Genomic DNA, 26,058 nt, shown 5'->3' with positions numbered 1-26,058 from the left:
ACTCTAAATATGGGCTAAGATTAGATGAAGCCTTCTGGGATAACCATTGCAGACTTTAAGATGAGGCCAAAGACACCTTGATTCAACCCTTCTCTGCTAAAGAAATTGAGACTGCCTTCACATAGATGAAGGAAGGTTCCGCCCCTGGGTCTAATGGTTTCACAGCTACCTTCTTCAAGGTCTTCTGGAACTGTGTTAAGGAGGATATTTTCGACATGTTCCATGACAACCATGATGGGAGGTTGGATCTAAAAAGACTAAATTGTGGGGTTATAACTTTGGTGCTAAAGGTCAAGGAGACCAACACCATTAAGAAATACAAACCCATTTATCTTCTCAATGTTGATTATAAAGGCTTTACCTAGGTCCTTAATAATAGACTGACCCCAGTAGTCAAGGAGGTTATTGGTCTAAGTCAATATTCCTTCATTATGGGGAGAAACATTCTGGAGGGTGTTGTGATCCTTTATGTAGTAATTTATGAGTTAAGAAGGACAAAGCAATATGGGGTGTTGGTGAAAAATAGACTTTGAGAAGGCGTATGACAAAGTAAAATGGAGTTTCCTAGAAGGAGTCATGGAGGGGAAAGGGTTCCCTCCTATGTGGGTAGAATGGATTATGCAATCTGTCGGGGGGGGGGGTAAAGTTTGCATAAATATTACTGATCAAAGGGGGCCTTTTTTCAGAACATACCAGGGTTTGAGATAGCGTGATGCACTTTCTCTTTTGCTCTTCAATATTGTTGCTGATGTTTTGAATACCCTGATGGACAAAGTAGCAGCCAAGGGGCTGTTCAAGGGGGTTGTAGACCACCTGATTCCAAGAGGAATCACACATGCTCAGTATGCTGATAATACTATACTGATGATTGATGGCTCTGACAGCTTTGTCTTAAACCTCAAGATCATTTTTTACTGCTTTGAATGGATCTCTGTTCTTAAAATTAATTTTCATAAAAGTGAGGTCTTTGCTTTTGAGATGGAGAAAAATGATCAGGAAATGATAGCAAATATGCTCAACTGCAAGCTGGGTTAGTTCCCTCTGAAATATCTGGGTATTCCTGTTTCTAACCACCACCTAGGCATGGTTGCCTCCTCTAGTACTCTTAACAAAAATGATCAAAAGGCTAGACCCATGGAAGGATAAAAACTTGACTTATGGGGGCAGACTTACACTGATAAACTCTTGCTTAACCAGCTTGCTCATTTTTACCATGGGGTTCTATCTCCTCTTTGGAGGGGTTCACAGGAAGATGGACACCATCAGGTCCAGATTCTTTTGGAGAGGGGCTGAGGATGTCAATAAATATCATTTGGCTAAATGAGGAGCCATCTGTAGGCCTAAAGACTATAGAGGTTTTGGCATTCTAAACACAAGAATTATGAATGAGTGTCTGCTTATCAAATGGGTTTAGAAGCTTTGCTCTGGATCTGAGGACACCTGGTTTAAGCTCCTTGAAACCAAGTACATGCCAAATAGCAATTTCTTTACGTCTAGGAAGAAGGACACTTCTCAATTTTGACAGGGCTTACACAAGGTGAAGCTCATTTTCCAGTGGGGAGCTATTTATAAGGTGAATAAAAGCAACAAAGCTCTCTTCTGAAAGGATATGTGGCTGGGAAATACCCCACTCAAAACCCAATTCCCTGACTTATTTGTCTTATGCTCTGATCCTGATGCCTTAGTTTTGAAATGTTGGGTCAATAATGAGTGGGAGGTTCAATTTAAAAGAAGTTTGACTGCTGCTGATCTGCTTTAGTTGGAGGAGATGCTACAAAAGATGCAGAATGTTCAGTTGAATGATAATGGTGATGAGGTAGTCTGGGCTCTAGATAAATCAAGGAGGTTTACCACTAAGCCTCTATGCCGGTTTCTCACCTTTGAGGGGGTTTCTAGCAAGGGGGCTATGAAAATTTGGAAATGCAAAATCCCTCACAGAATTAAGATCTTCTTGTGACAAATGTTACATAATAAACTCTTAATGACCTCCTCCCTTAAGAAGAAGGGTTAGAAAGGGAGCTCGATCTGTTGCTTGTGTGATAGTCCTGAGGACGTTAATCATCTCTTCTTTAGATGTGTACTGGCGTAATTCTCTTAGAGTGCCTTGAGAGATACCTTTGGCTGGAATGAGTTTCCCACCTCAGTAACTGACTTATGGGCAAGCTGGCTCCTGGAAAAATTTAATATCTTTCAAAACCTTGGGCTTTTCTTTTTTGCAGGTTTAGCCTGGCTCTGTGGGGGACTCGAAACACCATGGCGATTGAGAAGAAGTTCCCCAACAAGCCGACTGAAGTTCTAATCCTAACTATGTCGTTTGTGCAGAAATGTAGCATACTTCTCAGAGGTGACAATGGACTGAAGGTGAACAATGCATCATCTCTTATCTGTGAGTGGATTCGGGGCATCACTCTGCTGCTGGTTCAGGCTCAGATGTGTATGATCTCTAGTGTAGCGCTCAAGTGCCCTTCATGTAATTAGCTAGACTGGTTTGGTGTTCTGACGTTTTTCTGTGTTGTACTCTTTGGGCTCTGGTTTACTAAGTAGCCAGCTTTCTCGTTTGCTTTATTTCTTCTCTTTTTTTTTCCTGAACTTGATAATTAGCTTTCAATATAAATCGAGACAATCTTTGTAAAGAAAAAAGACAGGCATGTTAATTTTCTTTTCCCTGCATGTCGGTGTATCAGGAACCAGGGGTCCCTGAGTCCCGAGACTGGGCCGGCCATCCGCCACGCGTCACCATCCCGCGAGGTCCGCCCTGCAAGATAAGAAGAAGCTAAGTCCCGGGAGAAGGTGCTCGGGGCTGCCGCCTCTGATTCCCGAGCACCCCAGTTCCCCGATGATCCGCAGAATCCAAGTACTGGGAAGGAAGTGCTCGGAAGGGTCCTCGCCTACCCCCGAGTACTGTAGTCCCCCGATGATCCAAACGGCCAAGTGCTCGGGAGAGAGTGCTCGGGGCTGCACGTGGCAGCCCCCGAGGACTCGGTTCCCCGAAGGTCTCCCCCAAGTGCTCGGGAGAGAGTGCTCGGGGCTGCACGTGGCAGCCCCCGAGGACTCGGTTCCCCGAAGGTCTCCCCCAAGTGCTCGGGAGAGAGTGCTCGGGGCTGCACGTGGCAGCCCCCGAGGACTCGGTTCCTCGAAGGTCTCACCGGAGTGCTCGGGAGAGAGTGCTTGGGGCTGCACGTGGCTGCCCCCGAGGACTCGGTTCCCCGAAGGTTCGTGCAAGATCGTCCGACGACCCGAAGGGTCCCATCGTCGGGGTGTCAGCCAGTCAAAGGCCCAATGCCGCATTTAATAGGCACGCGCGGCCTGACATCCTGACATTCTCAGCTGCCCACGCCCTAGTGTCAGACACTGCCATGCTCTGGCAGGGGGGCGTGGGTCCATTGAATGCACGGGTTCCGTCCCGTTTCACCCGGGTGCCTCGGGATGACGTTGCCAAAATTGAAGCGCTCCGCCTGCCCCCCTGCCCCGGCAGAAGAATAAGATAGGGTGGGCGCACCGGGCACCTCTGTGGCTGCCCGGTGGGCCCTCTTAATGGCGCCGGAGGACCTCCACAGTAGCGGGTGGTCGGATGCACGCCGCAATTTTCCACCGCCCCTGTCACTTCGCCAAGACGGAATGATGACGTCTTTCTCCGTGGCACTTCGGCACTCGCGCCCCCTCTTTCCCATTCAGGATAAGACGAGGTCGGCGCGCCTATAAAAGGAAATGATAGAGAACACATAAAACGACGACTCTCTCCGCCTCAGATCCCGAAGCTCTCAAGAGACAACCCGGAAGCACCCGAAGCTCAGATCAAAAGACGAAGAACATCATAAACAAGCTCAAGCCAAGCTAGAACACGAGAGCCTCAAGCTCTCTGTAGACGGCTCACCCCTGTAGCCAGATACATCCTTGAAGAATTCCCCTCAAGGAGAGATATAACACTCACACAGGAGTAGGGTGTTACGCCTCCGTGCGGTCCGAACCTGTCTAAACCCCGGTGCACCCATCTTTCTTGCACTAGGTCGATCATCTCCTACCACCAGCCACTGCATTTATTTCCGTTCCCGTTTATTTTCCAGACAAGCTCGTTCAGGATCATCCCCCGGCCGAATCTCTAAAAAGGGGTCTCTCGGGATCCCTGCGACAGGAGTTCATCCTCCGACACTGCATATGTAGAACTCAGATTAATGCAGGTAAGATAGTCCAGCTACCGAGCTGATGAGCAATCAAGACTGCTAGGTAGATGTTGATTTTCAAACTGGAATCTTGCAAACAATTGGCCAAATTGAATCTTCTGTGACGACATTGCGTCTGGAACCTTGCCCCAACATACATCTTGCAAACAGTAACCCTATGATCAGTTCGATCAAAGCCCCTATGGCCGGAGCTGGATGTTCAGTGGAACGATCAACAGTCCCTACTCCATCTACTGTGCCCGCCATAAGTAGACGACAGCAAAGGATCTCTGAGATCTTAAATTCTCCACAAAACGTTCTCCCTTGTACCAATGACGCTAAGCATATCACAGGTGATACAGATGCGGCCATAGGTGCAGGAAGAGAGAGATCGATCCCCATGTGTTGCAACAGTCAAATCCACAGCAGCAGAAGCTGCTGGCCGGGGCAACCCAGAGCTTGACCCATTCTAGGAATCTATCTATCGCTGTTAACCTCGTGCAAGCACTATTAAACTCGGGTACGTAGGTACTATTCCCATCCGAGAATGAGATCAATCAACTCAGATTCCCCTGCTTTAACTGATCTCAAGTTGATCTCAGCTAATGAATGACTATTAAGGTTGCACTGTCCCAATGGGCTTGATTCAACGTCCATTGCTGTTCACACGTATTTGCATGAGAAAAATGTAGGTTCTCTATTCTATCCTCTTAATTGATACGGCGGAGCTCCTTCCGTTTCCGTAAAAAAAAATTATAGATTCTCTAGATCAATTGGTCTGGAGAGGTAGAGGTGAACCAAAAGGAGAAAGGCGAAAGATATATAGGGCTAGATAAATGTTACTCTACATAAAGCATAGTAACAGTAAACTACTCCTTCTATTTTTTTATTTGTCCTTTTAGAATCTATCCGGTCAAAATTTTAAAAGTTTTACCACTAATATGTTAAAACTATTAAGATTGGTTATATGAAAATTGTGCTATTGGATTTATCTTTAGAAATGCTTTAACAGAAGTACAAGTTTATTAGTATACGCGGATATTATGTTATGAAAACTATTGATCAAAGTTATATTTTGAAAACCATGAAAAGTCAATAAGGACAAATAGAAAAGAATGGATGTAGTATTTGGTGATATTTTTGTCAATTGAATAACATATCCTGTGCTACCGACTAAGAAAACACATGGTGCGGAAGGGAATGACTTGGGGACTAGGTTCTTTCCAGATCCCGGAGGAGCAGAGCAGTGCAGCGCAGGGTTGTCGATCCCAAAAAATAATGACTGATAAACAATTCGAGCAAGTTCTTCCTGAAGCCGGATAGTAGTGATGTGTTAATGACGATTAGTTAATTAAATCAAGTCTTGCTCTGGCATTGGGTTCCTCCACTTGATGAGCGACCCGCATGTGCCGCTACCTCATTGAGATCTCGAGCGATGAGAATAGATTCTCCTGTGTACGATATTCTTACATTGTAACTGTAATTTAGTGGCAATTATAGGATGAGTCTGGACCTAAACTATTATTCCTATCGATTGGATAGAGCTCGTGAATACGTATCAGGTTTCTACATTACTACTCGGTTTAAGTAACCTTCGCCAAAATTGATCAACCGCGCTATCCAACTTTAGAAGCATGTGCCTGTGGTCATCAAGAAACCGGGATTCCATTTCCGGTTTCTGAAAATCAATGGTGCAGATTGGTATATAGAAAATCGTGAAAGTCCAAGTTTACAAGTAGCATATAAGGAATTATCTCAACAACGAGAACTAACCTCCTGTATGAACCACTAACCACAGCCGGCGTTCCTAGTCCTAGCAAACACACATACACAGCCAGAGTATCCCTAATGGCCTGGTCGATCCCTGTATGTCCAACGCCAATAATTTCCAGGGTTTTCGATCAACAACGCACCTCCAAATGGGCATATCCTACCTGGTGCGTCGTGCTTGCAGCTATAGACACGCGCAGAAGCCACTGGTGCCCCAGCTCATCGTGCGCAGGTACGTACATTCCAGCTTGGCGCCCCTATGTAGTGTAGTGTATACCGATACACACACACACGCTGATCAAACATACACCTGTGTAGTGTAGTGTATACCGATTGATTGATTTATTGATAGAGGCCAGCCGGCCGGCACCGGATTTGTTTCTTGTGCGTCGAATAATAGTCGAATTTCAATCATGTAGTTATTCAGGACAAACGGGGGCAAGCACTGCTGGCTTCACCATTCATTCGTATGTACACGCAAGAGCACCTGCACAGTGGAGTGGAGACGATGTGACGGATCGCTGGAGAGCTGCTGTGTACGTGATACGATGCGTGAAAAATGAGGAGCTGGAGTGTGCCGTTGCTCGTTGCCAGCTGCACTGCAGATGGCTTTGAGATCTCCAGGGCTCCAGTGCAGGGACGTGGGATTTCGGCAGCTCGTCGTCTTTCTTGGGAACACGGCCGGGGTGCTCGATTTGTTGTCGCCTCTTTTCACATTTTCTTGGAATGAAAAATACTCCTCTCTTTGGCGTATTTTTGGAGGCTTGACTGATCCCAGATGGTCTTATCCTAAAGCACGTGAACCAAGATGGGTTCTTCACGAGCATGAGAGATGAGACTCTGACTGACTTTACCCTCTACTAAACTGTCCAGTGTATGGGGCTCGGCCGCTCATGATTTGGCACACTCCCTCACCAAGGGTGCAGTGGCTAGTGGGTGGCACTGACAAAAGCGGTCCATTCTTTTTCTCTTGTCTGCAGAGGGGCGCCGTGACGTTGCGTGACGCCAGTAAATATTCCCCTCTGGAGGACAGCATCATGTTTCCAGAAAGAGAATAGATCCGCCCAGAGCACGACTAAATTAGTAAAAAGCACAACACCCTCGGCTTTCTGACGAAACGACCAACTCCTCGCCCAGTCCTATCCTACCTGGCAGGCACGGTCGGCGGAATCGCTCGTCGAGATCTGATGAATGCGATCTCGAGCCAGTGTTACATTCCTTTGGATCCAGCTGATATGGATTTGGGACTAGTTGACACTGATGTGATCATGCATGCACAATGTTTAGGCAAAGTTGCTGATTCAGGGTATTGGCATACAGTATATGCGCAAATGACAAGACCGCATTCCTAAAATGTCTTGGAATTAAGGTCTTGAGAAGTTCAGCTCAAGCTTTCGATCGGTATTTTCATCTTCTCTTGCTGCTAGCTCTAAAATGTTGTTAGTGTTTGGCTGAATTTTAACTCCAGTTATATTCATGTCCGCCTCTTGTCCCAATCAAATCCGCCTGTCCCTTCCTCTCTCTCTCACTTCCAAATTCAACTTAATGCGGTACATGGGCGCGGCCATCTTGATTTACGAGATAGATAGTAACATACTCTATTAATTTTTTTTTTGCAGCATAAGAATACAGATATAGAACGAAAATTGCAATAACTACCAGGCTGTTAATTTCCTAAATATATGAATATTTACGTACACCCACACCCACCTATATGAGTGTGTTTTAATATATATCTAAATTAGATTGGAGACATATCTTATATTTACTAATTGGAGGCTCCTTTTGATGCCTCCACATTAATCCTAAGAAAATTCAAGAAATTCTCATAAAAAAGCAAAACATATAACCGTCAAATTAATTGATTAATTAACTGTAAGTATGGATCAACAATCAGTCGAAACAACATAGAAGATTAAAAAATAAATCATAGAGTCCAACCAAAGACTACTTCTTATGTTATCTTTTTTTCCTTTTTTGTTGTAGATACCATTTGTCCAACAAGATTACGTTAGCAAACTCCAACTTACTTACGTTAGCAATCAACACACTTTTCCAAATCAATTATAATCAAACATTACAAAATTAAAACAACAGAACGAAAACATATTACAGATTATCACACAAAAATAATATCAAAGAATTTATAATGTATTTTAAAAAATAATATGAGATACGGTGACGAGATTAAAAATAATAATAATTTCAAAAAATTAAGAAACAAATAAAAATCAATTTGCATAACACATAAGATGAAAATTATAACTTAGATCTATTCACAAATAATAAATATGATTCCAATATTATGAAAAAAAAATATTTATATTTTACATTCTAATATTTATATATAAATAGTTGATGTATCTTAAGTATACAACTATTATTAATATAAATATCTATAATTCAGTCGTAAGCTAAATTTTTAAGTTGTGCAGTCGCACAGGTTGATACGCTAATTCATATAGCACGATTATACTTTTTAACTACTAAATATGCCCACACATGCATATACTATTTCTCTTAAAACTTAATAAAAATTAAGAACACATATGCCGAGTCCCACTCGAACCCAGTGAATAACTTCCACTGCAAGGACCCTAATATAGCTCCGTTTGCTAAAATGAACGCATTGTGGAATGACATCATCCACGAAGATGGTTACATGGACAAATATTTGCACAAAGGAGCGGCCAGTAACGTTGAGTTGCCAGCGAATCAATTGTTGAGTCTTTTAAGGATGGATGGGTCATGCATGCTGCTGGCATGTATGATCTGAATAAAGTCTGAATTCTCGCCGAAGGGACCTACACGCATCATGCATGAAAATGTTTAACTAAGGGGGAATCACATGCATGGTTCACATCACTCTTTGATTTGCAGCTACAACAGTTAGGGTTCTTGAAAAAAACAGTCTTGTAGGAGCTAAAATGTCTAACCCGCCATCGTTTTGCTGCATGGACAATAGTATTCTGCTTTTATACCTACAATGCTAACTAGATAAAGGGCAGCTACGCATGTGAATCCTAGGCATCATTAGATGATAAAGTAGTTGCAAGCTGAGATTGGTGGTGGTTGATCAGTGCTCAAGTTGCCATTAACAATATATATTATGTAACGAGCTCATAGCATTTTATCTAAAGTGATACAGTAATAGTGTGTGTATATATATATATATGTGTGTATATATATATATATACACACACACTACATCTAAAGTATAGAATATTATCCTACACGTACCAAACTATCATCCAGCCAACCCAGCCAACGAACCATCCGATCTGGCTTAGCCCAGCCCAACATAGCAACACGCCTGCCGCCCAAACCCAGGCGACCCTGTTTTAGTGATTTCTATAATTCGGATGCTTCAGTATATCAATAGTTTTGTTTAGTAGCTCTGTTCAGTAGTGTTAATTAGTTTTTTTTAGTAGTAGTCATCATTTGGTAAATCTTCAGTAATTTCTATGATTTGGATGATTCAGTATGTCAGTAGTTTTGTTCAGCAGTTCCAGTTAAGCAGTGTTAAGTAGTTTTTCAGTAGTATTCAATAGTTCAGTAGTAGTCCTGCAGTTGTTTAGTAGTCATTTAGTAATTCTTCAGTATTTTTGCTATGGGTTGATTGTTTTTTTTCAATAGTTCCACTCATAGCAAATTCATCTAGCTCATGCTTCATTGGTCCCAAAGCCATAGCCAAAATCGACAGATAATATGATTTTTGGGTTTCCATCTCATATATCAAGGTTCAATCGATATGATCTTTATGTGTGCTCGAGAGTCAATATGTACCGCTATGTACCACTATTGACTTGCAATACGAAAAAGATTTTCGTGTCACGACCGTTTACACATAAACCTAACGGGTCACACACTTAAAGGGATGTAATTTAAAACTTGCATGAATCGACTCTAGTGCAAGTGGAAGACTGTTGGTGATATGTCCTAGAGGCGATCATATATGCATATTTGATCTGTGAATGAGATTTAATATGATTAAATGTCTATTAGTTTTTAGAATCATGACATATTTTAATGTGATTAAATGTCTATTAGCGTACTCTATATAAGAGGAGGCAGGAGACGTGGGCGCATGTGTTGATTTCTCCACCAAAACCCTGGCTGCCACCTCTTCCTTAACTCCCTGCGAAACCCTAGTCGGTTACACGGTGCTAGCACACCGGTGTACGGTGTTCTATTCCTGTATGTGTGGATACCGTAGAGGCGTTGCTGCTACTACAACGTCGATCTCTTCGGTGTGAAGATCACTGTGTTGATCGTGCTCTTTGACCACGGTGTTGGTCGTACTCTGTCATCGAGGAGTGCGACGCACCCGCTTAGGGGTGCTCGAGGAGTGCGAGTATCTAGTCAACAAGGTGGTCGATGAGATCGACTACTTCCTTTTCATGGTTGAGGACGTGGTCAAGGTTTCCCCCTTCGTGGCCGTGGATCGCGACAACGTTGCTCGGAACTGGTCGAGGAGCATGACCACTTGCTTAGAGCTAGTCGAGGAGCGTGACCACCTACGTAGGGCTAGTTGTGGATCTAATTGAGAAGTTGCTCAAGGAGTTTGACGCGCATGACATTGGATCAGCATACTTTAGCTTTTCTTCAGTTGCACTGCGCATCAAGTGGTAACAATTTATGATCTCCTACTTGCATGATTTTTTAGATGAATAGGTATTTTTTTTTTGTTTTAGACTAGAGTAGCCTACCTGTTCCTCAACAACACAGACACCCTGCGAGCCCGACCTCGCGGGAGCGACTGACCAGGACTAAATCTGGATATACCGGAAGCAACACCGTAGAACTGGAAGTTTAATCAATTCTACCGGAAAATTACTGCCAACGTTGGATGGAGGATTTAAATTGAATAAAATGCCACAAAACCGAAAATCTGAAGCATCCCACTGGAATATATGTAATAAACGCCTCGTCCCAACAAACATTTCAGATTTATATATCAGGAAAACACAAGTAAAAAATAAATCCTTGTGTCGGAGTGACCAAACATGTCCATAGGTGGGAAAAATATGAAATTTTCATCCTGTAACTGAAAAATCTTTATTATAAAACAAGAAAATAAACATGATAAGATATGAAAGCCAGAAAACACAGGTTATAAATAGAAAACGCTATTAAGAAACCGAAAAACATCTATTGACTTGAAATGGAAATATGGCATGGCGTGACCCTAAAACATATGACTTGGTGTGACCGGAAAACATATGTTGACATGTCAAAGAATAATTGTTGCATGACCGGAAATTATATGTTATAACAAATGAAACAAAAATTATGCATATGTTGATTTATTTGATAATATCGCACCAGATATGGAGTACAATAACAGCCTGTGAGATTTCATATCTAAATAACGAAACTAGTCGCATATTTAGGAAAGCAATGCTTAACTAATCAAGTAATGATTACAAGTGTACAATAATTAGATCACCCAGTGATTATTACAAAAGGAGCAAAAAACAAAAAAGAGTCTGACAGTGCATGCTACTGCTTATACCTAATTCTTCAGCCTAGACTTCACTCCCTTTGTATTCACGGGAGAGGCGGCACCATTCTTTCCCGTGCTCGCTGGATCGGACGACTTGCATCCAATCACAAAACCCACTGGAACATAACTAAATAGTTCAATTCAGCAAAATACAAGAAAAATAACCAATGGGGAAAGAAGCTATATGGTGTTGATTGGATGGTTCTACCGGGAGAGATTTAGGTAGATTCACGAGAGAGGCGTGTTGTTCTTCCCTCGCACTCATCAGATCTGACATCATGCTTGCTAAATTTAAGAGGGGAGAGGGCGAGGAGAGAGAATGAGGGGGTACAATTGATCTGGAGAAAAATACAACATACCAGGTTGAGTCATATAGTAACCATTTTTAAACTCCACGACTCGCAAATCACACACTCAACGATTTTAGTGATAGATTTTTCGGATACGGAAAATCCCTCTTTAATGATCGGAAAATAGCCATTCTAAAACTAGAGAATTCCTATTTTTTAATCTGAAAACAACGGATTGCTTTTTCCGGTTGTGAGTCTCTTTTTTGGTTTTGGTTGGTTACAGGAGTGAACTTACTACTTTTTTTTATTGTGATAATATATTTCCCAAAAATACTTCTAAGATTTGTATTGCCACATGTCAGACTGTGTATTATACCAGAATAAATCTCATCCCACCAGAATATTAGACGATTTAACCAGAAGACTGACACATTCCATTGGAATAAGGCTCCCGCAACAGTGAAACAAGAAGATTGACCGAATAAATCGTAATATTTAATGATTTCACGGAAATAAGTGTCCGACCTATAGTGTCAGGTCTGACGGGCGTAGGATGTACTGCCAGGTTGGACATGTATTAAATAACTATTTAAGACACTGTATATATCATTTTCAGCATCCCTACCCCTTTGGGTATTCGCATTAGAAATGAAATATCGATCTGGCCAAGCGGGACTCGATCGTTCTTATAAATTGCACAAGAGATGCTCTTATCTCAACTATTGTTTACTGAGGGTCAGTTCATTCTGTTTCGGTGGAAATTGTTGCAGTTTGTTGCACTTGTCCCTGATGGAAATAGCAGTATAGAAGTCTTTACAGAATCTGAATTGTTGCAGCCTTGTAGGACACCGAACTCTGATGAGAGGCGAACTAGAAGAAGAGTAGTGCACAAGCAAGAATCTGCATAAAAAGCCCCGTGGAGCTTGAACAAATCTTCATGATGGCGTGTGAACGGATAAAGAGTCTGGAGAACCGAGTAAACAGGGAAGCAAATACTCGCGTTTTGAATCGCACGCAGTCAAGCTATCTAAACTTTTACCGTCAGTAATTTTTACATACTGAGATTGAACATGTGAAAATAATATAGACATATAATTAGATTTGTTTCTAAAAGTAGTTTATAAATACACTGTGATATTTAGTAGTCAAAGTTAAGTTTCGAATCAAATATCAACAACTCTTTTCTTACCAAAAAAAAAATGATGCAAATTGGGACAGTTTCAATTCATATGCGTTGATTATTTACTACCTCGTTCCCCACAAGCACACAATTATGGAATGTCATCGGGAGGGATCATCCTAAATCACAGTGTCCTAAAATTTGGGCGAGGATCAGCCACTAATCGTGTAAACTGAGCACAGAGGACCACAATGCTGACTTGCTTCTTCTTTCTTTGAAACCAAACTTGTTTAGTTTCCCTCCATTGAAAATCACGCACCGTCCCGCTCGCAAGTCGCATCCCAGTCACGGTCGCTGTGACCAGAGCCCGCCGGTGCGGACCGCGAGCCATCCCAACCAACGCCGCGCCCGCGCGTAGGAAGGGAGGGGAAGGGCAACCGCGCGGTGAAGTCAGGTGGCTTTAAAACCTCACATACTGTTAGTTTACAGATGAATGAATTAGATTTAATGCTACAGTGTATTATAAACAGTAAAAAGAGGCAGCAACATACGAAAGTGCTACAATATTTAAAATTATAATACTATTTATTATCCCACATTTTACTGTTTATCCATACTTCAAACTCCTGAGATTAGACTATCTCTAACCATATTTCTTTCATTTCGTTTCTTTTTCGATTCTCTTTCATATTTTCATTTTCTTTATTTTCTTTCATATTCAACAGCTTCACTTCGAGAGGAATTACGAAATGAAAGAGGAGATAATACCACCTTAAAAGGAATGATTTTACAAATACTTTCGTGACAGAAATAGTAAAAAAAAAACTATTGAAACAGTGAAAGAAAATGAAAATTGATTGGTATTAGGGACCACGCGCGCCTCGCCGAAAACCAACCGAAAGAAGCGGCGCGCCCCTTTGTTACTGCCGCTGCCGTCCACGCCGCGGCGGTCTCCCTCCTCCTCCTCCCAGTCAGTCAGTCAGTCAGTCCCCAGCTTCCTCCCCCAAATCTACCCCGCCCCACTCCCACCTCGCCTCCCTAGCCTTCATCATTCCTTGCCTCCTCGCCCGACCCCTCCCTCCCCTTCACGAGATTTCCCATCCCCGTCCCCGCCTCTCTTCCATGCCGCGCTAGCGAGCCAGCACCCCACGCGCGAGATCCAGCGCCGCCCCCCAGGTGCTCGGCGGAATGTCCCACCGTCCGCCGGCGCCAATGCCGGACACGCTCTCCGACGCCTTCGCCGCCGCTGTCCTCCTCTCCTCCACCGACAAACCCGACACTCTCCCGCCAGGCAGGCTCTCCCCCGTCTCCCCGCTCCCGCACTCCTCCAAGCACCCCACCCCGAGCTCCTCCTCGGGCTCCTCCGGCTCCGTCTCCAGGGTCCCCCTCGCGCCCGCCTCGGGGCTCGCCTCGCGGAGGAGCCACTCCGGCGAGATCCCGCTCCCTTCGGACGCCCTTCCCCGCGGGCCGCGCCCGGGCCACCGCCGCACCGGCTCGGGGCCCCTCATCTTCACCTCCGGCACCAGCGCCTGCTCCAGCTCCGCCACGTCGCCGCTCACCAACGCGCTCCCGGCCGGGAACATCTGCCCCTCCGGCCGCCTCGCCAAGCCGCTGCCCTCGTCCTGCTCCGCGTCCATCCCGCCGCCCCCGCCCCCGCCTCGCGCCACCCGGCACGACGTGCTCGGCTCGGGCACCGCTAACTACGGCCACGGTAGCATCGTGCGCTCGCGCAGCGGGGGCACCGCCGCGCCCTCCACCGAGGAGGACGCGATGGTCAGGCGGGCCATGTCGGCCGCCGACCCGGAGGAGGTCAAGAGGGCGGGGAACGAGCAGTACAAGAAGGGCTGCTTTGAGGAGGCGTTGAGGCTGTACGACCGCGCGCTCGCTATGTGCCCGGACAATGCCGCGTGCCGGGGCAACCGCGCCGCCGCGCTCATTGGGCTCCGCCGCCTGGGTGAGGCCGTCAAGGAGTGCGAAGAGGCTCTGCGGATTGATCCGTTGTACGGCCGCGCGCACCACCGCCTCGCGTCCCTGCATATAAGGTGAATGGATTGGTTGCGTGGGCGGCACAAAGATCGGTTCTCGGATCTGTGGCTTTAGTGCTAATTTTTTCCTTTTGGCATTGTCGGTCAAAGCAGCTTCTTTCACAGCATCAACAGTGATTTGCTCCGACGATCTCAGCTAAAGAGTAGAGAGATATTTGCTCTGATAATGCATCTATAATTCGAATCTAAACTTTGCTATTTTTAGTAGAGCTTACAAAACAGTCATGGGGTATGTTGGTTCAATATTGGTTGTTCATGGAGGACTATTTCTACAACAGGCTCAATGTTTTTGTGAGCACCTTACTTTAGAATGCTAGGCATCCATGTGGAACTGGGTTGATCTGCTTATTGAACACTGCCTTGTTTGTCTCTTCATTCCCTTCCTAGTTCGAAATTAGTTGCTTTTCTAGTTTTCGGAGAACCAGAAATGCTAGATTTGGTACAGAACCATAAATAGTAAACCTATAGACGGTCAATGTGCTCCTATTTGCCAGTTCGTTTTAGCTTTTTCTCTGGTTCAGTAAACTGTTTGACATCGTTTAGTTTTGTCGTTCATCATTGGTCCTTTATATCGTTCACATCGCTTGGCGTACTAGATTAAGTGGTTCCTAAATTCTTCACTCATGCAAGTTATTTATCTGATCTTACTGAAGTGCAGGCTAGGACACATCGAGGATGCTCTGAAGCACCTTTCCCTGGCGACCCCACAGCCTGACCTCCTAGAGTTGCACAAACTACAAACAGTGGAGAAGCACTTGGGGAGGTGTTTAGATGCACGAAAGACTGGGGACTGGAAGAGTGTCCTAAGGGAAAGTGATGCTGCTATTGCGGCTGGAGCTGACTCCTCTACTCTGGTTAGATTCCATCCTTCACCTATTGATATCGGCTAGCCGTCTCTTGGTTCAAAGAACACATTATACTTACTGATTCTCATTGCAGCTCTTGGCCGCTAGAGCAGAAGCGCTTCTCAGGCTCAATCTGCTCGATGAGGCTGATATGGCTATCTCAAGTGCCTCCAAGTTGGATTATTCATTTTCATGCTCCTCAGACACCAAATTCAGTGGATTCCTTGCTAATGCGTACCTCTTTTATGTACATGCCCAAGTTGACATGGCACTGGGGAGGTAATTCAGCGACTTTACCTGTTTCCCACTACAAACAAACAACAACAAAGCCTTTGTCTGAAGCAAGTTGGGGTAGGTTAGAGATGAAACCCATCTAGAGCCAAAAATAGATGATACAATATATTAGAAGAGTAAAAAAATTAACTGATCGATATGTTCATACTGTTCTCACCTGAGTCAAGGGAAAAAAAGACCGTACCATGTCTGTGGAACTTTTTTTTTAATTTTTCCTTGATTGTAGTAAACTTTAGTCTAATAACATCTTGCTTGTGAGCATAGCTATGGGAGAGAAGCTCTAAAGCCTTACTCAATGTATTTTGACCTAGCAATTTACCTGCTATAACTTGATATCCAATGACTTGACACTCGTGAACAATTTGCAGGTTTGACCATGCTGTCTCTTCCATAGATAAGGCCAGAATAGTAGATCCAGGAAACACTGAAGTGGTAACTATGCATAACAAAGTGAAAGCTGTGGCTAGAGCACGGTCTCTAGGGAATGAGCTCTTCAACTCTGGAAAGTTTTCAGAAGCTTGCCTAGCTTATGGTGAAGGGCTCAAACAACACCCTGTGAATAAAGTCCTGTACTGCAACAGGGCAGCTTGCAGGTTCAAGCTAGGGCAGTGGGAGAAGTCTGTTGAGGACTGTAATGAAGCTCTCAAGATTCAACCCAACTATACCAAGGCTTTGCTCAGACGTGCGGCTTCCTATGGCAAGGTAGCATTTTTTTCTTTAATCCTTTCTGTTTTCCTGATTTTAAGTTTGGAAAATTCATAACTTATTGCATTTATTGCTCTTGTGGTGGTTAGATGGAGAGATGGGCAGAATCTGTGAAGGATTATGAAGTTCTCAGAAAGGAACTTCCAGGTGACACGGAGGTTGCTGAGGCCTATTTCCATTCACAGGTTGCTCTCAAGTCATCTCGGGGTGAGGAGGTATCCAACATGAAGTTCGGAGGAGAGGTTGAAGCAATTACAGGAACGGAACAATTCCAGATGGCTATATCTTTGCCAGGTTTGTCTTATAACCAGCCATATTCAATGTTGATTCATGTCTTCTTTTTTGTTGGTACTTCGAGCTAGCTCTAAAACATGTAGTTGTGGATCATTAGTCATTATGTGCATAGTTAGAATTTCCTAAAACATGTATCCATTCCCCAATTTCTACACACTATTAAAGACAATCAGAGGATAGCAAATAAGAATACCAACTTATCAAATAATAACCTCCAATGTCGAGAATAGTATCGGTGATGAACGTAATGTTAGAGCATAGCCCTTGCATATGATACTCAACATCTGAACATCTCACCCAACTAAATGTTACCATAATCTAATTGAGCTGATCCATCGATTCGATAATGAGTTGTGGCAAATCTTTGGCAGATACAAATGACGAATCTCCTCTTAGCTGGCACTGATCCATTGTACCGATCAGGGTCCTTGACTCCTTGTCTTGCTTGTTCATTTTGTTCGTCTATTGCAAAAGGAGCGATAGTTGTTGACTTAGCTGCAGTGCAACCAGATCACACAAGTCACCCTCCTTTATTTTGTCCTCTATTTTTCTTAGATTTACCTTGCCACAGATAACCGACTCATATTACTATTACTCATTTATAATTGCTACTCAAGAATAAGCAGTCCCGTTTAACTGTTTGGATTAAAATGGATTTCTAAATGTTTTGCTTTGTCTGCTCCTCGTTCCTCGCACATGCAGTCAATGATGTTGACTTGCAGATGAGTAATAATTGAACAGTACATTAGTACGACGATCTTGACTTTTGCTAATAGGCATGAGGTTGTACTACAGGTTGGCAGTACTTGTTACTGTTTTCTGCCGTGCAAGCAATATTCACATGGCATTTGCTTTCCTGTCATTGTAATAATGCTAGACTGGTTCGAAGTACATAATTTAGTCACTCTTTTGTCTTTTACTGTCTGGTCACTTGCTCTCTATCACTCTATGTTCCAGCTGTAATGATAGTTCTCAGCTCTTCTTTGTTTGACGTGTTTTATTCGCCTGTTTCAAATTTACAGGTGTTTCGGTCGTCCATTTCATGACACCTTCAAATCAGCAGTGCTGCAAAATTTCCCCCTTTGTTAACACACTGTGTACCAGATACCCATCTGTTAATTTCCTCAAGGTAACTGACACCGTTTCATGGTTCATCCACCTCTTCGTCCTAAATCTGGCCTTTATTAACGCCCCATTTTGTTCTTGATTTCAGGTCGATGTAAATGAGAGCCCTGCTGTTGCACGTGCTGAAAACGTGAGGACCATCCCAACATTTAAAATCTACAAAAATGGTATAAGAGTGAAAGAGATGATCTGCCCCAGCCAGCAGCTGCTGGAATATTCAGTGAGGCATTATGGGATTTAGGCCATGAAGCCAATGATTTGATGTTTCCTTACGCCTCCAGCTTCCTGGAGCGAGCGCAGGCTTAAGCCGGAGCAGAGCCAGTGAAGTTCATCTTCATGAGGGCAAGCATGAAAAACGAAGAGCAACTTTTCCATCCTACAACCCTTACATTTCCACCCTTTTCTCCATTTGTTGATTACCTACTCAATTTATTCTTTCCATCTGTCTCGTGCATACATCATTGTTGCAAAATTCCTTTAGAACAAAAACATCTCCTGATTCATGTGAAGAACGACTGTAAATTTTTTACTTCCATGTTTACCAGAAAACCAAGGAAAGAAAGGTATAGATTGCATTTGTACTCTCTAAATCCAGCTACCATGCAACATGGAAGTATAGAACCCCCTTTGTCGTTCACAGTTCGTACCTCGTGGAACTGTCTATACAAATGAGATTTAGAGCTCAAACTTTGTCTACAAATGATGGGCTTGCAGGGTCTATAGTTTGTAAGTTAAATAAAATGATTTATATTTTTATTTTTAATATAAAATACGAATAAGTTCTACAAACAACTCTTATAATATCTATTGCTGGATACATGAACTATCAGCTAAGCTGTTACTCTCAGGAAATTACCTATTTTTATGATATGTCCTCACAGTTCCATCGGATATATGTTGAGGGTCCCTTTGGAACATAGAATCTTTGGAGGCATTTTTGTAGGATTCGAATCACGTGGAAATGTACACTGTATTGTCCTTTTGAACATGGGACTGGTATGTCAGGAATTTGGGAGGAAATCTAGCATTAGGTCTAACCACATGAAATTTTTTCTTTTGTTGTCTTTATTTCTTCAAAACTCCCGTTTATTTATTTGTTCTCTGTCTTGTCCACCAACACGTGGACCCGGTATCCACGAGGCCGACATGTTAACATCGAGACCTACTGGTGTGTTTAGACTGGTTGCTTTGGCTTGTTCAGATCGGCATGGCATGCATTTCTGTCCCATCACCATACCCAAACCATATGTGGACTGACAGTTGTTTCTTAGAGATCTGGGAACAGGGCGCACTTTAGCTGTTCCATGCTGCATGTGGCGAGATTTAGGGTCGGTTTGACTGGCCACTAAATTTGTCTAACCTTGTGACAAACATTATTCACCTGTTTAGGTTGGTATCATAATGTTTGGCAAAAGTTTATGATAGTGTTTGATGTTTGGCAAAAGTTTATGATAGTGTTTGATTTGCAATCAACACTGGGTATAGTCATCAAACAAATTAGAGTGATGAGGATACATTCTCTTGATATTGGTTGTTTGGTAACTGCTATTACAACGTATGTGCTTGTGTGATACCTGTTTTTCTAAATTCTTATAACGTATGTGCTTGTGTGGTAATTGCTCTTACAATATATGTGCTTGTGTGATAACTGCTATTACAACGCGTGTGTTTGTGTGGTAATTGCTCTTACAAATTCTTACAACACGTGTGCTTATGTGGTAACTGCTCCGACACCAAGAACCTTGATCTCACAAGAAAACAAGCTCAATACAAACACATGAAGGTAAGGATGAGAAAATAAGAGCAAGAGTCAAGTTCAAGCGAATATGATGGTGATCAAGATGAAGAGAGTTATGAAAAGGATGATCAAAACATATCAAATAAAAAAAAATTGATCATAAAATGATCAAACTCTTCTCAAAATTAGAGAAGAATATGAAGAGAATCAATACCAAGGTTGATCATACAATCTACATTGAAGACTTGGTCAACATAATTGATCATATCAAGAAGGAGAAGAAGAAGGCCAAGAACAAGAGGGAGACAAGGGGAAGAACCAAAGTATTCACAAGTATAGGGAGATAGGTGAGCAACGATGAAGAGTCAAGCTCTAATCACCGGACATTACGCGAACATTTATTCTGGGGGTTCATAGTCACTGGTGTATAAAAGATGGCCATATTAGGTAATGATTGTAATTTTGGTGATTAATAATAACATAGTCAATAAGACTAACATGTTTATTAAAAATATATGTTAGTAAGTCTTATGAATGCAATACATGAAGAAGCCACCACAGCCGGGACAAAATTTGATCGAATTGGAAAAGTCTCAGAAAGATTTGCCTCACTGGATGATCCGGTGCTGTGGATGTTGAGCTCATCGGAGAAAATTTGACAAAGGAGGAGAGAGGCATGCAGACCTCACCGGAAGGTCCGGTGATTAGCAAGTATGCTCACCAGAGCAATTCTTCCAGAAAAGGGTCTCGTGCGGAAGAATAAAGGCTAAGCATCACCGGATAGTCCGGTGATCAAAGCATGACAACACCGGAGTGTTTCTGTCCAGAAGGCAGATTGGAACAAACCACTGGATAGTCCGGTGATCAGACGAAGACACACACCAGAGCATTTGCACTAGAGAAGGTTGCAGCCGTGGAAGATCGACGATCAACGTGCCGGAAGGTCTGGTGATGAAGCAAGGCTATACCGGACAATACATCGAATAACGAATAGTGCAAAGAGACAGAATGAAGTTCAAGGCATTGGATAGTCCGGTGATGAAGTGATGTGCACCGGATGCTTACACCAGAGCAATTTACACAGAGAGGATGTAGTTAGCTCCAATACTAAGTATATACTCACCGGATAGTTTGGTGATGGAGACAAAGTATACACTAGTGTGTCAAGTGTTCATAGAGGTTTGAGTGGGAGGTTTATGAGAGTGTACTCACTGGATGATCTGGTGTTAGTACTATTATTTTTACTGGATCATCCGGTGTTAATAACTTTTCTAAGTCGTTAAATTAACGGCTAGCGTGCGGGTTTGAGGCTATAAATACGCCTCAACTCAGTCATTTGAGGTTGCTGGAGTACAGAGAAGTTTATGTACACCTGAGAAGATATCCAAGTCACCAATGTGCTTAAAGTGATCATTTAAGATGATTAAACATATCATTAGAGAGTGATTAGCACTTATAGGCCTAGAGAGTGTGTTGCTAGATGTTTGCTGCTTAGAGATTGGATCAAGGAGTGATCCAAGCTTGTGCTTCTTGGTATGCCGATACCTTGGAGTCTTGATGACTCGCTGATAAGCTTTTTGACCCTCCAACTTATTGCGGAGCGGTGACCAGAAGTGTGTACGGAGACACGGATACCCTTGCCTTGGTTGCTCAAGCTCTGAAGTGATCATGGTGGCAAGGAATCGAAAGAGAGGCTAGTGGTGAGATTTTATCTTGGTGGCTCATCCAGGTGGAGGCTTTATCTTTGTGACTTGATGATTCAAAAGCCGTGATCAGGTGCCGATCAGGAGCATATCCTTCGTGGAGCTCTAACGTGGACTAAGTTGATATTCATGCCATTGATACTATGGAATAAAAAAAAATTTGTGCCGAATTTGCTCTCTCTATCTTATTTACATTTTCTTATTTACATTTTCGTATTTACATTCTTGCAATTTACCTTCTTAGATAGGTTGAAAGTGCTTTGATCGTTAGAGTAGACTCACTAGATAAACCTAGAGCATATTTAGATAAAAATTAATATAAATTTATCTAGTGTAGTTTTTAGAGCCGAATAGTTTGTAATTGTCCTAATTCACCTTATCTTAGGACGTCACCGATTCTTCAACTGGTTTAATTCACTCACTCTTAAGACGTCACCGATCCTTTCAACTGAATTGGTTAAAAGACATAGAGAATTCTAATTTCACTAGTAACTCTTTCCTGCATAAAAAAAAATGAAAATAAGAAAGTACTAGTGCACCATTACCAAGGTGAGCAACAATTCAATCAAAAACAAGCCATTTAACTAAGGAAAATGCTATACATAAGGTTTCTACGTACAACCATAAGCCTTAGGCCCAGTATGACACAGCTAAAACTTATAAGATTTTGCCAAAAACTGCTTATGCCTTTTAATTTTTAGCCATTGATTTTTATGAGAAAATTTTAATTTCTCAGCGCACCAAAAGTCACTTTCAACCATCTTATCAGCTTTTAGTTCATTTCATTAGAAATCAACTTTTCAATTTTTCAAAAAACCAATAATAAACCAATCTATTTATTTCAGCTTTTAGCTTCTAAAAAGCAAAAATCAACGATAAACTAAAATAAACAGAGCTTAGGGCCTTAGTTCCTCCTGGCCACCGATATCCCACACAGTGAACATACATAGCCTACCTGAAATTGCTCCACTTGGTTGATGTTAGAACCGTCGTCTTACGTCTGATATATACATTGATCAATATAGGGCATTGCATCTGCATTTGACTGGTTAAGTAGGGCATTCCATCTGCATGGCAGGCAGTAGTACAGTGCCGTCTTGTTAAGTAGGTATCTTCTGGCAAATGTTGAGAGGGCAACCAGCAGTGGTGCTCCGCGAGAAAGGCTCTTCCTTTGTTTTGGTGATCTGATGAATCATGAATATCGGATCCAGGATTTTATAGTTTGCAGCAACACTGATACTGTATGAGCAAATACCGTCAGGAAGCTTGAATACTGCATCGGAATAATTCCACAGCTGTTAAAATTTTCTATGATGTTTTGAAACAAACACCTATTGATTTCTGTTCTGTGCATATCAACTGCGAAATTCGAAAGTTTGGACCCACGGGAGGTAACAGTTACAAAGGTAACAGAAATGGGGTAATCCTAAAAAATGTTGTTGAGGCAAAGTCGCAAACAAGACAGCAAATGGTTATCCAAGAAGGCTTTCAACATGGCACGCCACAGATTTTGCAAGACTATCAGCTGCCTCCTGCGTAGATGCCTCTGCATATACCCGTACAACATCTTCTGTACCAGATGGACGCACAAAGCATCGCCCGTGGGCGTAGTTGGCTGCAGCGACATCAGAATTTGAATATCAATCACATTAACATGAAGCAATTTTCAAAGAGTGCAAAACGGAACCATTACAATGCATGATGTAATTAAGTCGGTGCTTACCAATCTCCATATCTATCAATTCTTGCAAACCAGATGGTTGACTAACTTTTGTTTCCGCGTCTGTTGTGATAATAGCAGTTCGATCTATAACTTTCACCTGAAAGACACTAACAGGGTTAAGAAATTGCAATATGAAAAAATGATTAAATATTTATAATCCAATCATCTTCAGTGAACATAAAATAGCTAAAAAGTAAAAAAAGTTACTTCAGTGAACATAAAATAGCTAAAAAGTAAAAAAAGTTACTTCAGTGAACATAAGATTAGCCAAAAAGAACAACTTACCTTCAGCTGTCTACTGGGTAAATCACTGTATAATTCACACCAATTCTGAAATGACCATCCCTTATACTGCAAAATAGCCTCCACTAAAAGGAAACCACTTAGAGCATCACCTACAGCCTGATTGATTAGCTGACTTGCTGCCATCAGTCTCATTGCAGCTTGATATTGTGCTGAAACTAGGAAGAGCATTGTGATCAGCACACCCACATAATAACTCATACAACCACATCAAACAAATCGTTATAAGGGAGAATAAGACGGAGAAAGAACTAGAGTAAGAGCTTGCCAGTGTCAGCTCGAGAACAGAGCTCATTGCTCAATGACTCTAGTTGAGCGATGAAATCCTCTGAGAATAGCACAGTCCCATGTCCATTGGCTTCAAAATAGATACCGATGTCATACTCCAAAGCTTTCTTGTGCAGATATTTCACTCCTGTTGGAGTGAATACCACTTCAAGGCCAAGGCTCTTGAGAAATTTTGTGGATGCTCCATTTGCATAAGCTGTCTGAACTATGCCAAGCCTTGAAGGCAATGGTTTGTTTGCTTGACCACCATTATCACTAATAATATCTAGCTGCTCTCTGATAAATAGGGCAAACAGAGATAGTATCTTATCACCATCAACAAGGGCAACACTATTGTTGCTAGCTGATGACACATGGAAGTAGACGAGTCGATCAGCATCACCATCCAAACTTGCACACCTGAAATGTTAGAAGAAAATAGTAAGCTGACGGAAACAAAAATTATAGACAAGCATCAAGAATGAGTAACAACCGGTCACCTCACCTGACACCAATATCATCAGGGCTAAACCCATGAGGAGTGACTCTCTCCTTTTGAACAAAGTCTGCACCACACATGTGATTAAGTATCCCTTCTCCTTCCTTGCCTGAATTCCTCACAATAATATTTAGGCCTGAAAGCTCTGCCTTTATTTGCTCGAGCTTCACCCCACCAATACCATTTGCCCCATCTACAATTAGTTTCTTGGATAGATCATCCCCACCTTTATCTTTTGGCACTAATTCCAGCAAACGCCTGATGGAATTTGACGTTAGAAAGTCGCCATGAAAGTCGCTAGTAGCTCCGGAGAGCCTAGAGCAGCAGGGAAATGAGTAGAAAAGAACCTGAACGAGTCGATAAGTTGCGTGAAATAATCCGACTCGGAAGCCTTGATGCCTTTGTTTTTGCTCCGGACCATCCAATGCAGTTGAGGGGTAGTCAAAATTCCCATATCAATTGCGCGTGCACCAACTATCGCGTTTATCCCCTTGGTGAAAGCAAGCGATTAAGAAGAACAATTGCTCCGATTAGATCGAGTTTGCAAATATCAACTACTATCTGTACAAAAGAAAGGGAGTGGAGAAACGGATCGACATGGCACACCTGCAGTGCGGCATCGAGGAGGTACTCTCCCGTTGGTCTGGTATCTCTGCCAAGCAGCACCTGCGCCGTGTGGTGCCCTCCTCTACCCAATGGAATCCCCTCGTCCTTTGCAAACTGAAGCACCAGCTGGAGGAGCGCGTCGGGATCGGGCGCGTTGGCGAGGGTGTCGGCGAAGGGCTCCCAGCACTGGTCCATCATGCCGCCATCGGGGTCGGCGATCTTGACGCCGTTATCGCGTACGGGGTTGTGGGAGGCGGTGATGACGATGCCGACGGCGGCGCCGGCGAGCTTGACGGAGCGGAGCGCGGCGAGGAGGGCGGCGCGGCAGACCGCCGACGCCATGGTGGCGCCGTCCGCGCGGAAGCCCGCCGTGCCGTAGGAGAATCTGGCGCCATTGGGGAGAGGGAAGCGGGAGGCGACGGCGAGAAGGCGTCGGCGCTGCTCCTGCTCGTGATCCTGATCGGCGGCCATGCCGCCTCCGACAGTACGGGTCGTCGTCGTTGGCTCAGGGAAAAAAAATGATTTTTTGGGCACTCCAAACTCCAAAGAGTAGGCTCTGGCCCGGATCTGACGCACTTTGAAGAGATGGTTGATTCGTTGGCTCGTTGGTTCTAACCAATCTACTTGTGCCTACGGCCTACCTGGAAACCGACTCGACTACAGAAAACAAGGTCAATTCGTCGGAATCGGATGAGAGACCGTAGATGCGAGGACAGATCTCAGTTCAGTTCAGTTCAACCGTCACAGATCGGAATTATAATGAAATTGCACTGCTGGTTAAGTAGGAATTTTGGGTTTCTCAGCTCCCTCCGGCTCCTTCCCTCATGGATGAAGTTCTTCAGAAAGTTCAGATATATTTTTTGAATTATTCCTATTGTTAATTATGAATTGCTTTGTAATATTTTTTCCCTATAACATAATTACACTGTTCCCATGTCACTCATGAGGTGTTCCATGGTATATTTTGGATTGTCCTGCAGTGAATATTGATTGCTCGAATAAAACAATTCAATTGTTCCTCTATAATTTGGAATGCTCCATGTTCATTTTTTAATTTTTCCTCCT

At 43.2% G+C, this 26,058-nt stretch overlaps 2 protein-coding genes across 3 annotated transcripts; one reads left to right on the top strand and one right to left on the bottom strand.

Moving 5' to 3' along the window:
• The first annotated feature begins 13,747 nt into the window (after positions 1–13,747).
• Positions 13,748–18,786, top strand: LOC133892879 (inactive TPR repeat-containing thioredoxin TTL3-like). Its single transcript, XM_062333869.1, has 7 exons — positions 13,748–14,888; positions 15,550–15,745; positions 15,831–16,015; positions 16,399–16,732; positions 16,825–17,029; positions 18,052–18,158; positions 18,243–18,786. The coding sequence occupies exons 1-7, from the start codon at positions 14,035–14,037 to the stop codon at positions 18,393–18,395; spliced, it is 2,034 nt and encodes a 677-aa protein (XP_062189853.1). The 5' UTR covers positions 13,748–14,034; the 3' UTR covers positions 18,396–18,786.
• Positions 18,787–22,861: 4,075 nt separating this feature from the next.
• On the bottom strand, positions 22,862–25,816 carry LOC133892865 (phosphoacetylglucosamine mutase). 2 transcript variants are annotated; one of them, XM_062333850.1, is made up of 7 exons: positions 24,994–25,816; positions 24,735–24,877; positions 24,394–24,645; positions 23,890–24,308; positions 23,604–23,779; positions 23,319–23,415; positions 22,862–23,210 (listed from the first exon to the last, which is right to left on the bottom strand). In XM_062333850.1, exons 1-7 carry the CDS (start codon positions 25,462–25,464, stop codon positions 23,068–23,070), a joined length of 1,701 nt encoding a protein of 566 aa, XP_062189834.1. In that variant the 5' UTR covers positions 25,465–25,816; the 3' UTR covers positions 22,862–23,067. The 2 variants fall into 2 exon arrangements, with proteins under 2 accessions (XP_062189834.1, XP_062189841.1); XM_062333857.1 differs by having other exon boundaries at positions 23,604–23,773.
• Between the last annotated feature and the right edge of the window lie 242 nt (positions 25,817–26,058).

Source organism: Phragmites australis, chromosome 2 (genome assembly GCF_958298935.1).
Source record: "Phragmites australis chromosome 2, lpPhrAust1.1, whole genome shotgun sequence".
Taxonomy (NCBI): Eukaryota; Viridiplantae; Streptophyta; class Magnoliopsida; order Poales; family Poaceae; genus Phragmites; species Phragmites australis.
This window is presented reverse-complemented; position numbering and strand designations above follow the sequence as displayed.